Source organism: Antechinus flavipes, chromosome 5 (genome assembly GCF_016432865.1).
Source record: "Antechinus flavipes isolate AdamAnt ecotype Samford, QLD, Australia chromosome 5, AdamAnt_v2, whole genome shotgun sequence".
Taxonomy (NCBI): domain Eukaryota; kingdom Metazoa; phylum Chordata; class Mammalia; order Dasyuromorphia; family Dasyuridae; genus Antechinus; species Antechinus flavipes.
In genome coordinates, this window is record NC_067402.1 from 53,417,536 (window position 1) to 53,432,064 (window position 14,529).

At 37.6% G+C, this 14,529-nt stretch overlaps 1 protein-coding gene across 1 annotated transcript in view; it reads right to left on the bottom strand.

The window, feature by feature from the left end:
- The window catches only part of HACD1 (3-hydroxyacyl-CoA dehydratase 1), a 33,232-nt gene extending 20,623 nt beyond the window's left edge, over positions 1-12,609 (bottom strand). Inside the window, exon 1 of the mRNA XM_052001369.1 lies at positions 12,344-12,609. Within this exon, the coding sequence (XP_051857329.1) occupies positions 12,344-12,480 (137 nt within the window). The 5' untranslated portion in view covers positions 12,481-12,609. The remainder of the gene's footprint in view (positions 1-12,343) is intronic.
- Positions 12,610-14,529: the final 1,920 nt, after the last annotated feature.

Genomic DNA, 14,529 nt, shown 5'->3' on the forward strand with positions numbered 1-14,529 from the left:
TTCTCTGGCAAGATAGGTTTTCGATATCATCAAAACCTATAAAGCAGCAAGTTGTTGTTTGTCCTTCCTTCTCAGAGAATCATAACATTACAGAGGTGACATACAAATGAATTGGATTGAAGTGAAGGAGAGCTGTGTAAGGTCACCTGCTTCACTTTTTCTGAGTTTAGTGGCCATTCTGGAGACTGACCTGGATTCAGAGATAGACCTGGGCCTTTTTATTCTAGTCTTTAATGGGTCTGGATTTGATTAAGGCCCTTCCATTCAGTGACGAAGGCGAGGTAAGAATGAAGTGAGGCAAAAAAAAAAAAAAAAAGCCAAAAGAACAAGTAGTTGGGAGAAGATATTGGTCAATATTGTTAAATATTACAGAGAAGTAAATAAAAGGGAAAACAGAAAAGGTTGGTAGATTTGGCAATTGAGTCCACTGGTGATTTCAGAGAAAGCTGTTTCAGTTGAGTAATGAAACTGAAGTCAGAGAGCAGGGAATAAAGAAGTGAATGAGGAGGGGAACAATCTTTTGTTTTTCTTTGTTATATTTGGCTCTGTTGCTTTAATACTTGTGAGACACTGGATAAGCATTCAATCAACAAGCAATTATTGAGTGCCTACTATGTACCAAGGCCTGTGCTAGAGATACAAAGAAACAAATTCCTTGCATTCAAGAAGTTTACAGGCAATAAATAAGACAGTTATTTTTCATAATCTGGCTCTGAAAAGCAAAAGGGAGTTTAGGATTATAGTTTGTGGGTAGGGGAGATCTAATGAATCATTTTTGAGAACAGAGATCAGATTTTTTTTTTTTTTTTTGGCAGCAGGTAAAGAGAAAGTAGACCAATAATACCAAAATCCAAAATTAGGTCTATTATTTGATAAATTCAATAAGACAAAAGGACTTTAATACATGAAAGATGATTGTTATGTACAAAATCTATAATGATAAAGAAAAAATATAAGACTATATTGGAAAAGTCAGAATATAAAAATATAAGGTATTCAATGAAAATTACTAATTTATATTTTAGTGCTCACTAAAAATATATATATTTTGCCATGCTTCAGGAAACCTCAACAATTCATCAGGCCTTTGCTTTAAAGGACTTTTTATTTTAGAAAAAGATAATTTCTTAGAGCAATTTTTGGAGACATTTACATTTTTTAACCATTGAATCAATTTGTTAATCAAAAAGTTAGTTGTCATTGGAATAAAATATCATAAGTATATTGGAAAGAGAGCCTTGAGTCTTAATTTTTGAGCCAAAAAAGATCTAGATTTCCTCAATACATAGTAGATATATGACTTTGAATAAGTTACTTAAATTTTCTTTCCTAGAATTACTCTAACTGCAAAGGAGGAGCTGATCTGCTTTGATAGGGGAATTCTCTAGCTAATGAAACTATAATTCTAATTCCTATTTTTTAAAAATGACATCCTTCCTTCCCTCCTCTTCTGTCACCTTACTAGGTGTGTGTGTGAAGTAATTAAGCTCTTAAATGTCTGTGAAGACAATTTTTTTTTCCAATTCTATTTGCATCTTCTATTTCTTTTCATCCTCATAACATCCAAATGAAGAAGAGATGAGAATATGAGAGCCAAGGAAGATTGTGATTTTCCCAATGCCTCAGAAAACAGAGCTGAGATTAGGATTCAGCTATCACTTCCAATTCCTTTATACCCCTCTGAGAAAACCCATGTACCTTTTAGAAAGTAAGAATTATATTCCAGTAAAATGTAAGCTACTTGAGGGCAGGGACTGGCTCATTTTTGGCTTAATAGTCCTGTATCTAAGACTGTACCTGGCACAGAATAGATGCTTAAATGCTGTTGAATTGACTTAGTAGTTGGCCACAGTTATAACCAGTTTCTTGTAGGGAGGGTTTTTTAAAAATTGCATTTCAGTTTGATTATCCTATTATGTCTAAGGGATTATCCTATTCTCTGAAACACATTCTTAAAACCATCATTCTTCACAGAAAATGCATTTTTTTAAAAATTAGGCCAAGGATTTCACAAGTTTTAGCTCAAGAATGGAAATATTTTTTACTTAGAACAATTATACCAACAACACCTTCGGGGAGGGTGTTAATTTGAACCGGAAATCTGAAATTATATTTGCTATTGCTTTCAGAAAACCAAAAGTAAGAACCAATATTATATTAGGCACAGTCCCAGAATCCAACCTAAATTTGACAAAAGTGTGTTTGGTGTGATGTTCCAATCACATTGCAGAGAATCATTATTTATGACTCTAATGAAAACTATTGAGCTAAAGGTAGAACTGGATAACTCAGTGGTCCTCCGTGTATTAAAATGTAGTACTCCATCTTAACCTGCAACATAGCCATTGATTTTGCATTCTCTCTCTCTCTCTCTCTCTCTCTCTCTTTGGTATAAGGTGAGATTTCTTCATTTGTTTTCTTTTTAAAATCTTCTTTGGCCATTTGCTTCTCTCCCTAAGCTTCTATGTGCAGATATTGGTGGAGGCAGTTAAGCAAATTATGACATGAATATAATGTCTTCAAAGGACTGATGAATATGAATTCAGAGAAAATGGAAAAACCCATATAAGTGTTACAAGAGGAAACTGGGAAGGAAAAACCAAATAAGTTGTGTTTATCACAATGTAAATAAAGACATTAAAAGGCAGAAAATTCTGGAAAATGCTATTACCTCAACAGTTAAAACACACTTACTTCATGCTATTAAAAGATGAACTACAAAAGTAGTAGGGGTCACATACTGTCATATGGTTTTATTTGTTTGGGCTGAACTTTATGGTGGTAGTTGATTGGGTATTTCCTGGATATTTTTGTCACAACAAAAAATGTATCAACTTAAAGAAAGAAAATAAAGGGATTGGGCCAGTGAGAAGTAAATTGTCATAAATATCTAAAGTCGCAGGCCCTTCAACAGTGAGAAAAAAAAAATATTATCTTCTTTCTGTCTTCTTTACTAAGAGATCTGATGTCTAGCAGATAAAGAATCAAACACTTCTTGCATCTTCTCTCTTTCCCCTCCCTTACTGCTCGAGAGCAATGGTGCTTCACAATTAATCTTTCATATCTGGCAGCCTATAATGTTCGTGTAGAAATTCATGCACATCTCAGGCATTAACTCAAAGCAGTTATTTATGAAGTCACATCTGAGGCTTCTGAGTCTAAACAGACAAATAACCTTATCTCACATGGTAAGATCTCCATCAGAGATAACTTGAAAGCTCTTGTTCTTGCTTTTCCTGCCTTTTACTGTCTTGAGGATAGACCATATCTGCACTCAAATCAGTACAAAATTTCATCCTTTAAATAGAAGCTCTCAATTTCCCTGAAAGACAGATAATGGACTAAAGGTACAGAATGAGACAGACATTTCCAGGCAGGCCTTTAAGGTTATTTGCTTTGCTTGACTATGCATATCTGTTATGTAATTTCCTGCCCTGAGAGGCACAACTCCATTATCTGTGCTATGCATGTGGAAAGACTTTTGATTGTCCCAGAGAATGCAATCTAGGTGTTGCCAATTATCCCAGTAAAGGAGATTGCTGGAAGACTCTTAAGAGTAGGATTTTGATTAGGAACAGTTGATGAAACAAGCCTAAACTTCTGAATGGCCAATGTGCCCATCCTGTTGCTCAACTTCCAGCATTTGCCATCAAAAAAATTGATGAGAATGAACATCTACTGGTGAAATCTTGGCTAAACTGAGGTATTTTATTTCTCTGGGCTTAAAAGTTCCTTTATTATCATATCTTCTCTATGATATCATATCATATCATATCTAATATATTATCATATATTAGAATTTATACAGTTTCCCTGACTTCTATTTATTTTTTCGTTTGGATAAATGGGTGCAGAGAAGTTAAGCAAGGGAACTTAGTTAGCCTAAAACCATCAGGCACAGAGCCTTTTAAGCTGAATTCTTAATACTCTAAAAGTAGACACAGTTGATGATTGAGAGAGGATTATTTTTCTAGCCCAATATTTCTCTTAAAGAGACTAAAGGTGGGGACTATTAGTTGGTGCAATGGATAGAGCACCAGCCCTGAAGTCAGGAGGACCTGAACTCAAACCTGGCCTCAGACACTTAACACTTCCTATTTGTGTGACCCTGGGCAAGTCACTTAACCCAAACTGTTTCAGCAAAAAGAGAGAGACAGAGACAGAGAGCAGAGAGACTGAAAGAAAAAATGTTCAACCTCAGTTCTAGGACTGCCTAGAAAGAGAAATCACCCAGTTCTTTGGCTCATCTACAAAGGTTAGCCACTTTTCAAATAACATGCATAAGGTCTGCAAGCTCTGTCCATTTATTTAGACAGACACAGAATGCATTTTTTTTCCTTTTCTTTTTTTTTCAATTGGAAGGTGGTGGGAGGAAGACAAGGACTAGGGATGTGTTAACTAAGGAAAAAAGAAAAAGAAAAAAATCACAAAAGCAGCTTTTTAAAAATAGCACAGAAGAGAAAAAGAAAGCCAAAGAAAGAACAACAGAGAAGGACATATTTAAAAGTTACATGTTGAATTTATTAAAAAGAAAAGGCATGCTGTATATGTTGGATCCATGTTTACATGGAAATGCACATTTATTTATTAAGCTCAGAATTTTTTCTTAAAAAATTTAAAAAAATGAGATTTTTGATAACTAGAATCATATATTATTTGGTATATCCTACAGTGGAGCAGCTAGGTGATATATACATGAAGTGTCAAGCCTGGAGTCAGACCCATCTTCCTAAATTCAAATCTAGCCTCAAGATTTCCTCAAGGAAATGGCAAATACTAAAAGTATCTTTGCTTAGAATATCATAATGAGGTCACAAAAAGTCTGACACAATTGAACAACAATAACAAGAGATACAAAGACAAAAAAAAAAAAAAAAGGGTAATAGCCCTACCCTCAGGAAGCTTACAATCTCTTCAGAAAAACCACAAATACAAATAAGTAAATACAAAGTAACTGGGGTGGGGTAAGGGGGACTCTCATAGCTGGATTATCAGGAAAGATAATTTATAGGAAGACTGCATTTTAATTTTGCTTTTCAGGGTCAGGTTGCATCACTCAGTGTCTCTATAAGAATCCATTAATTTTTTTTTTTACTCTACATATTCTAAATTTTAAAACTTATTTCCCCTCAATGCTAGCAGATTATAAGTAGCCAGTTAGAAAGCTTAGCAAAAAGGAGACAGGCACATAATAGTTGCAGAAGATAACAGTTGGACATTAATCATGAAGAATAGGTGGGGAAAAGAACACAAAGTGTGTGATTTAGAAGATGCTGATGACCCCATCCAGTTTTAAGATCCTATGCTTATATAAGAAGAAACAAAGTGGGGGGAGGGAGAGAAAGTAGAAAAAATAGGGAAAAATAGGGAAAAGCATAAATACATATTCTATTTTTCATAAGGAGATTTTATTTTTCAAATGGAATCTCTTTCAATGAACAAAAAAATCAATTTTCTATTCTTCCCACTTTCCCCTCTTCATGGTGATCAGGAGAGAAACAAGAAAAACAAAACCTCTTGTAACAAATAAACATGATAAAGCAAAACAAAAAGTATATATATCTTATGTCTTATTGTATATATAATACATAAAATAAAAAAATGGAGTATAGAGACAAAGGAATAAAGATTAAAAATAAGATCACTCAGAGAAAAAAGGCAGCATAAGGATGGAAAATGAATTTAAGAGAAAAACATCCACTATCACCAGGCTGCACAAAATGTAGAAAAAATTTCTCCAATGTGACTGGGGTCTGGTGCCCACACAAAGCTCATCACCTTTCTTGGCTAATGAAATTTCCCCAAGGTGGGGAGAATGAGGATGATGTATAAGGAAAGTGAATTGGAGAGAATAGAGCATTGATTAACATTTTGCACTTAGTTCTTTTTATTATTTTTATTTTCAATATTTTATTTTTCCAAACACATTCAAAGATGGTTTTCAACATTTATCTTTGCAAAACCTTGTGTTCTAAGTTTTTCCCCCTTTCTTACCCTAACCCTTCCCCCCTCCCCAGACAGTCTTTGTATAGGTTAAACATAATGCACCTAGTTCTGATCATTTTACCAAGGGTAATGAGGAGGTTGTTTAAATGGCTGTGTAGCTACAAGGAAAGGGAGTAGTTTCAAAAAGGCTTTTAGTGCCACTTCAACTCCCCATTCCCTTCTCTACTGATTCCTTCACTCACCTCATCTAGTGAGCAACTAAGCTATAGGAAGCTATATTTGTTCTTTTCTGTTCTAAATAAAGGGAGTAATCTTCATCCTTACACATTTAGAAAGTTTTATAGGGAATCTCAGCATCTCAGCACTAGAGAAGTATTATCTTGATTTTTTTGAAAGTATAAGATCAGAGACTCCAAGCTCCTGCTCCTAAAAAAAAAAAAAAAAAAAAAAGCAGAGGGTACAGACCAAGGACAAAAAACCCTCTGAGGGGAGAAGACTGTAAGGATTCTCCTCTTCTAATATGATCTTTTACCAGATTGGTATTTGAGTGAATGAAACAAAGAGAAGGAATTTGAAACTGAATCAGGCCTTTTGAAAGATTCTCCTCTCTCTCAATCCCAGTTACACAACCATACACACCAACGCCAAAAAGGTTCCTCACAAGTAAATCAGAACCAGGTACAGAATGTTTATGCATTCCCCATAATCTCTCCAAGGTACTGCACTCACATATCATAACTCTCGAAGATTTCCAAGCAGCATAGGAAAAATCCTATCCTGAAGCAGACAAACAGGAAACAAGTTTCTTGGTGGTTATAGTTTTCACAGGGAGATTTTATTTTTCAAATGGAGTTTCTTTCAATGAACAAAAAAAATCAATTTTCTATTTTTCCCATTTCCCCCTCTTCATGGTGATCAGGAGAGAAACAAGAAAAACAAAACCTCTTGTAACAAATAAACATGATAGAGCAAATAAAATCCTGTTTTGGCCACATCTAGGAAAGGTATCTCATTCTGCACTGAGTCCATCAATTCTTTTTCCTATATGCTCACTAATATTGTGGCCATTATATTGACCAATCAGAATTCTTAAGTTCCCTTCTAAATGTCATGCTTATCAATCTAAGTTTTAATTTCAAATTTCATCTTTTTTGTCATCAATTAAGGAGAGAAAAAGGTAAGAGGCAGCCTATTATAGTGGATAATATTGGGTTTGGTAACTTCTTAGCTGAGAAAAGTCATTTAACCTTAGCTAACTTCTTCTAGGAATTCTCTACTAAGATATAAATAGATCGTGATCTACATTGGGAAAAGAGTTTTCCCATGGGAAACCATTTCTCTTGGTTGGAAAGAAAAAATCAAATCCTTCAAGTATTCATGCATATATGTGGGTGACTAATAATTAATAATAAATAATAATGAGAATCTTCTACCCAATTCTTTCTGTTGTATTACTGTGATGTGAAGGTGAGGTGAATGAGTAAAAGCTAGACTAGCTTAGCAAAAACTTAATAATACCTACCAATCTGAAAGGATAACTTTTCAAATGTGATAGAAATTGCGAGGACTTGGGCTCTACTCTCACAGCCTTTGAGAACCTAGGGAACCTTGCAAAACAATGAGGTATCAGTATAGAATGATATTTTTTCTTTTTAGATTCAATCCATCATCCTGGATATCAAGATCCATTCAAGATGTTCCTTTTGTCATCACTTCCTTGAGCCTGAAATCTAATGCAATGATTATATGAATGAGTGGATTAAAATGCATTTATAGAGCTCTTACTGTGTCAGACACTGTATCAAGTGCTGGGGATGCAAGAACAAATAAGCAAAGCAATCTCTGCCTTTAAGGAGCTAACATTCTACCTGGGGGGAAAGACAACATGTAACAAGATGTAGAGTTGGAAAGGAAGAGGTTAAGATATGTGTGTAGTGGCCTGATTTTAAAATGGTCAGGAAGTGATGTGCTGGCCTGGTTCTAGGAAAGATAAGGTTAAAGCTCTCTTATCAAAGCCCATGCTCTAGGGGAAGTTTTCCAAGTTGGTGATGGGAGAAGGAAGAAGGCCAGAGAGTCAGCAGAATACTTTGGAAATGACTTCTGTGTTAAAGTTGAAATCGTACTTGATTTGGAGCGAAAGACCCTGAATTCCAATCCCACTGTGTGTCTTTAAGCAACTCATTAACTTCTCAGGGGCTTCATTTTTCCTCATCTATAAAATATTTGGACTAGATGACCTTTTAAGGTCCTTTCTACCTCCAGATGGAATTACTCCTACTGTTTCTAGGTAATGCAGTAGATATAGTACTAGACTACAGATGGGAGTCAGAAAGTCAGAAAGAGTTCAAATTTCGATTTAGACACTTATTAGGTTGTGTGATCCTGGCAAGTCATTTAGTCCGTCTGCCTTAGTTCTTCAACTGTAAAATGAGGATAATAATAACTACCTGGAAGGATTGTTAGGAGGATTGAATGAGACAGCATTCGTAAAGAACTTAACACAGTACCTGGCAAATAATAGATATTATACATACCTAGATATATATGTATGTATGTGTTATATATGCATGTGTGTATATATATGTGTGTATTCCTTTCTCTTTATACATTCCCTTTCACCCTCCTGCAATTGGATTTCTACTACTACTTTACTGAAAACTTTCTCAAAAGTTAAATTAATTCTACATCTTGCCAGATTCCATGTTTTTTCCTTCTTCTTTCTCCTCTACCTCTCTTTTATATCAATGGTCATCTGTGTCTTTAAACTCTCTCTCCTTCCTTTTAAAAAAAATGATATTGTACTTTATGATTCTCTTTTTGCCAAACTCCTTTATTGTCTTTACTCTCCATTTATTTTTCTCTCTACCCACATTCCCTTACCTGCTATTATGTTTCTATCACCTGTGTTGGACTTTTAATCATCTGAAGACACTGCTTTGTATAAAGAACAGCAGATTTGACATCAGAAATATGTTATTTACTAGCTGTACATTGGATAGATTACATCACCTCCTAAGGCCTCAGTTTCCTTATTTGGAAAATGAGAAGTTTGGACTACTTCATCTCTAAGGTCCCAGGTATGGAGTTTTAAATCTGGAAGGGATCAATAGTTTAAACTTTCTCATTCTTCATTCAATGAACTAAGACCTAGAGAGGTTGTAATTTGTCCAACGTCACAAAGGTTATAAAATGGCAGAACCAGGGTTCCAATCCAGGTCCCTTGCTAGCACATTTTCCCATTGTAATTCCCCACAGTCACATAGCTAAGTGTCAGCTCTGGGAACGCAGATTTCTGACTCTAAGTCTCCAATAGAATTAAAAGATTAAATTAGATGTTCTCTGAGGTGGTCTGAAGTTATAGTTCTATAAGTCTATATTTATATTTTTAAAAACTCATATATTGCCTACTTATACTATTTCAACAATTTGAAAAGATTTCTAGAATAATGTTTTGGATTTGCTATTCCAAATATTGTCCTTAAATTTTTTCTGGTCTTAACATTCTATGACACTATTGTGTAATGTAATTTTAAATATTGTTGAGTGCCTATATGACATTGTCACTATGACATTCTACTATCAGCTTGAATTTAATACTTGCATAGTAGAAAGAACACTAGACTAGGAGACAGTAGTTTTGAGTCCTACTCAGACTGTAACTACTGTCATAACTTTGTACAAGTTACATTTTTTAAAAAGTATTTTGTATTTCGTGGCTAGAAGCTGGAAAATGAATGGATGCCCATCAATTGGAGAATGGTTGAGTAAATTGTGTTATATGAATGTTATGGAATATTATTGTTCTGTAAGGAATGACCAGCAGGATAAATACAGGCGAGACTTACATGAACTGATGCTAAGTGAAATGAGCAGAACCAGGAGATCATTATATACTTCAACAATGATACTGTATGAGGATGTATTCTGATGGAAGTGGATCTCTTCGATAAAGAGAGCTAATTCAGTTTCAATTGATCAAGGATGGACAGAAGCAGCTACACCCAAAGAAAGAACACTGGGAAATGAATATAAACTGCTTGCATTTCTATTTTTTTTCTCGAGTTATTTATACCTTCTGAATCCAATTCTCCCTGTGCAACAAGAGAATTGTTCGGTTCTGTACACATATATTGTATCTAGGATATACTGTAACCTCTTTAACATATAAAGGACTGCTTGCCATCTGGGGGAGGGGGTAGAGGGAGGCAGGCGAAAAATCGGAACAGAAATGAGTGCAAGGGATAATGCTGTAAAAAATTACCCTGGCATGGGTTCTGTCAATAAAAAGTTTAAAATAAATAAATAAATAAATAAGTTTTTTTAAAAAAAAGTATTTTGTATTTCCCCAGTTAGATGTAAGAACAATTTTTTAACATTTGTTTTTAAAACTCTGAGTTCCAAATTCTCTCCCTTAAGTTAAAGCACTTTGGGTCTCACTTTTCTTACTCTCAAATGAAGGAATTTTTTTTAATAAAGGATAGGTCAAAAGTTTTTTTGACTTTGCCTTAAAAATTAAGTCACATTAAGACTTTGGGGACCTCCTATATAACTGAAATTTTTAAATTCAATTTTTCCTAAGGTAATTTGATTTTATGTGCAAAATAAACTCCTCCTATTCATGTCACTTGTGTCAATGGCATCATTATTTAAAAATGTTTCCTTTTCTTCTTTCAAAATAATCAACCTGTCAACAAGTCTCATTTTATTTCTCCCTTTGAAAATGCCTCTCTGATGTCATTCTTCTCACTTACCACTGCTAACACCCCAGTCCAGGCTCTAATCACTTGACACAAATTGCACCAACCTCTCAGCTGTTTTCCTGTTTTGTCCTCTTGCTCTCTTAATTAATATCACTAATCTTTCTAAAATACAGCTTTACTTCTGCTGAAGAACAGAGAATCCTATGGCCTACCACAATAAATCCAAATTCTTTTTTCTGACCTTCAAGCCATTCTAGAACAAAATCTCCCAACCCCAACCCATTCCAACTTATTTCCCACTATTCTGTGACATAACGCTATCCAAATTAGGCAAGCTGTTTTTCTCACTGCCTCCTAATACATATGATGCTCATTTCAACGTTTGAGTCTTTTTTACATGCTACTCTTTGCCCATAGAATGTCATCCCATACAATTTAAATCCTATTTCTACCTCCCTCCCCATTATTTTAGTGCACATTAATCTCTACTTCCTCTAAAATACTGTTGTTCAAGTAGAAACCATTCAATTTAGCAATTAATCGCTGGAAAACTGTTTCTTTATTTGTTTTGTTATATTGTAAACGATAGGATTGGTGATTGACAATAATAAAATAGACAAAAAGGCAATGTGGTTTGGAAATGGCATAGTATTGCCCTAACAATCATAGAAAAAGTTCTTTAGCGGGGAGAAATTAAAATTCTTTGAAGGAACCCTAGTATATAAACTTATATAATAAGACATAATTAACGCCAGAAATAGAAGTCGATATATTGGTTATGAAGGGAGTAACCACAACGCTAGATTACTGAAATGCTCAAACCCCCCCCCCTGATTCTAAGTATTTATGCTTGAATAAAAAGTTTGGGATTGGAAGGATAATTCTGTCTAGCACTTGTCAGGTCTTCATTGATTCTTCCCATTTCCAGTTTTATGAACTGGATAAGAAGTCATTTCTTCTGGTTGCTAGAACAAGAATGGATCAGACCGTCTTGAGAGCCAAACGTGGGAAGGAGGATCTGGAGGTGACCGGGGAGCAGCAAGAGGCTGCAGCATTTCTTCAACAGCGGCAGCAGTAAATTGAGCCTTGAGAAGCAGCCGTCCGCCGGTGTGTGGGGGGTGGGGGCGAGTGTGAGTGAGAGAGCGTGTGTCTCTCTCCCCCGTCCCCCTAGGTCGTCCCCCGCATTCCTAACTCAGTCTATACTTAACCTCCCGGTCGGCCAGCCTGTCCGGCAGAGCGCACTGACGCGCCGCGGCTCCAGCGCCCGGCACCGTATTAGGCAATGCCCCGCGAGTCAGGGACCTTATGCCCCCCTCCTCGCTTTCATTCAACCGGTTGGCGGTTCCCTCCAGCTCCCCGGCTCCCCTCGGCTTAAGTGCTCCCCTCCAGTGTGTGCCCCCTCCCCCCGGTCCCAGCTGCCTCCAGCAGCCGGTTCTCCAGCCGCAGCGGGCTCTCACCCCAGTTGCTCCCTCTCGCCCGCGAGGGCAGCTGCCAGAAGAGGGGCCACCATTCCTCCCCCAACCCGCCCCGTCCCCGCCCCATTCAGCCCCTTCCCCCCCAGCTCACCCCAGGCGGCCCAGCGCCGGAGTCTCACCGGACTCGACCTCACCACCGCCCTGCCCAGGCTCCCGCAAGGGCTAAGGGGAGCTGTCCCGGTAGAGCGCGCGGAGGATGTCTGTCTGGCGGCCACCACTTACCCGGCGGTCATGGCGATGTTGTAGAAAGTGAGCCAGGCAGTGGCCAGGAAACCCAGTCTCCTCTTCTTGACCGTCTCTTTCTCCTCGCCCGCCTCGGAGGAACCCCCGTTGCCGCCTTCGTCCTCGCTGGACGCCATGGTGGCCGCACACCCCTGCGGGGAAGAGGAGAAGAGGAAGAGGAGGAGGAAGAGGAGTAACGGAGCGGGCGGGAGAGAGCAGATTGGAAGCGCGGCTGACGGCTGGGAAGGCGACCCGGACTCTAGCCCCACGTGTCTGGACTAGGGGGCTCAGCGGCCGGTGGCCAGCGCCTCTCACACGCCGGGGGGAGGAGCGGCGCTGACGCCCCCAGCTCTGTCTCCTCCCCCCTCGGGAATCGGGCTGCTGCAGCTGCTGGGGCCACAGTTCCTCACACCTCGGGGGCACACCCCCAGTCCAGCCGCGCTAATGGTGGAGTGGTAGGACTTGGGGGGATGCTGCGCCTTTCGTTCTCTATGGATTATGGAGTCCATTGGTTACAGATCTAAGGAAAAACTTGGCCAGAGAACGACTCCCTGGTAATTTACACGAGCACCTTTTGGCCCACGAAAAGATGCTGAGGCTCACCTGTATGATGCCCTTAAGAGGACAACCTACATTTTCTTGGGGAAGTGGAGACTAATGGCTTGGAGTCTTCCTGCCCAATGTCCAGTAGACTCTGTGGGTGGATATCTACTTTAAGTACACTCGAAGGTCCTTGCGGGCAGGGACTTTTTAATTTTTTGGTTTTGAAGTCTATACAAGTATATATTTGATAAATATTTGATGTTTATCATGACTTGGTTACCAAATCTGATGCTTAGCAAAAATGGTGTGAAACTGCTGTGATATCCATCGCCACTTTTTGCCCATTTTCTTTCCCTCGGTCCTCTTGACAAAATTTTTAACCAGCTTTATTAAAGTCTGAAGTTGTAAAAGAGAAGGTGGAAAAGAAAGATTGAGAAAAAAAGAAAGATTGAGAGATTGGTCTCAAAGAGAGAAGGTGACACAGAGATCATCTAGTCAAGAGACAGAATGATTAGCATATGGACTGGCAGCCTACAAAATCGTTGTAAATGCTGGGAACAAAAAAGGTTGAAAGTACACTGGAGATTTTGAAGGAGAGATTATTGTTAATAGGATTTCAACTAGATCTTTGAGACAGGAGTGTCTACTGCTGGACATTTCTCCTGCAGTAAGGCTCATTTTGCTTGGACTAATGCTTTGCAAAATTTCATTTTGTGAAATCATCTCAGAGAGAGAGGTCACTTAAATTAGTCTATAATTTAGGCCAGTCCAGTAAGTATTCCTCCATGGGCTGACTCAGCTCTCTCAGTATCACTCACAAATCAGGCAGTGATGTTGCAGGGAAACCTGGATGGAGAGTAAGGTTTCTTCCCACATTTTTTTACATTCCTTACAACTAGGAGTGTAAATTGTTGCAAGAGACCTCCTATGTGCTGGTTTACAATGACATCCCACTGTTCACCACATACAACCTTTTGATTTTTCTTATAATTCCTATTCCATTTCTGTGCTAATTTATATCACTTTCATTTCCCTACACTCTCCTCTCTCCTCACCCTTCCTCCAATGTTTTCCTATGCCAATGGCAATTTTATGCATATTTTGCATCCACTATTGGCACTCAGGGCTAAAGTAGCTTATGCCTGGGTTAGCAAAAGGCCAGTCTAGTCTTATTTGAGACAAGTTTTTATAACATAAGGTCTTTAAAAAGAGTAATGAGTGCAGAAATGATTTTTTCACAGTAGTACAATAATGTAAAACTTTCAGAGCAAACTTTCAAAGATACATAGTATTTTCTAAGTTATTATTTGGCTATTTAGAAAACTATTCATCATCTCTTGTCCTACTACAATAACTTTTCTAACTGATTTTAAGTTTTTCCTTACTAAAATCCATCATACCTTCAGTTGCCAGTTTGATTTTTCTCATTCGTAGGTTTGTCCGAGTCACCTTTACCTACTCATTGAGCGTAAAGGCTCCCTCTTTAAGATCAAATTTAAACTCTTTGGGATTTAAATCTCTTGGTAACTTGACCGTTTCTTAACCTTTCTATCCTTCTTATACTTTATTATCCTTTGTGGATTCTATAATCCAGCTAAGGAATATTTAATGTTCCTTGCAACAGGATATTATCTCCTCTATGT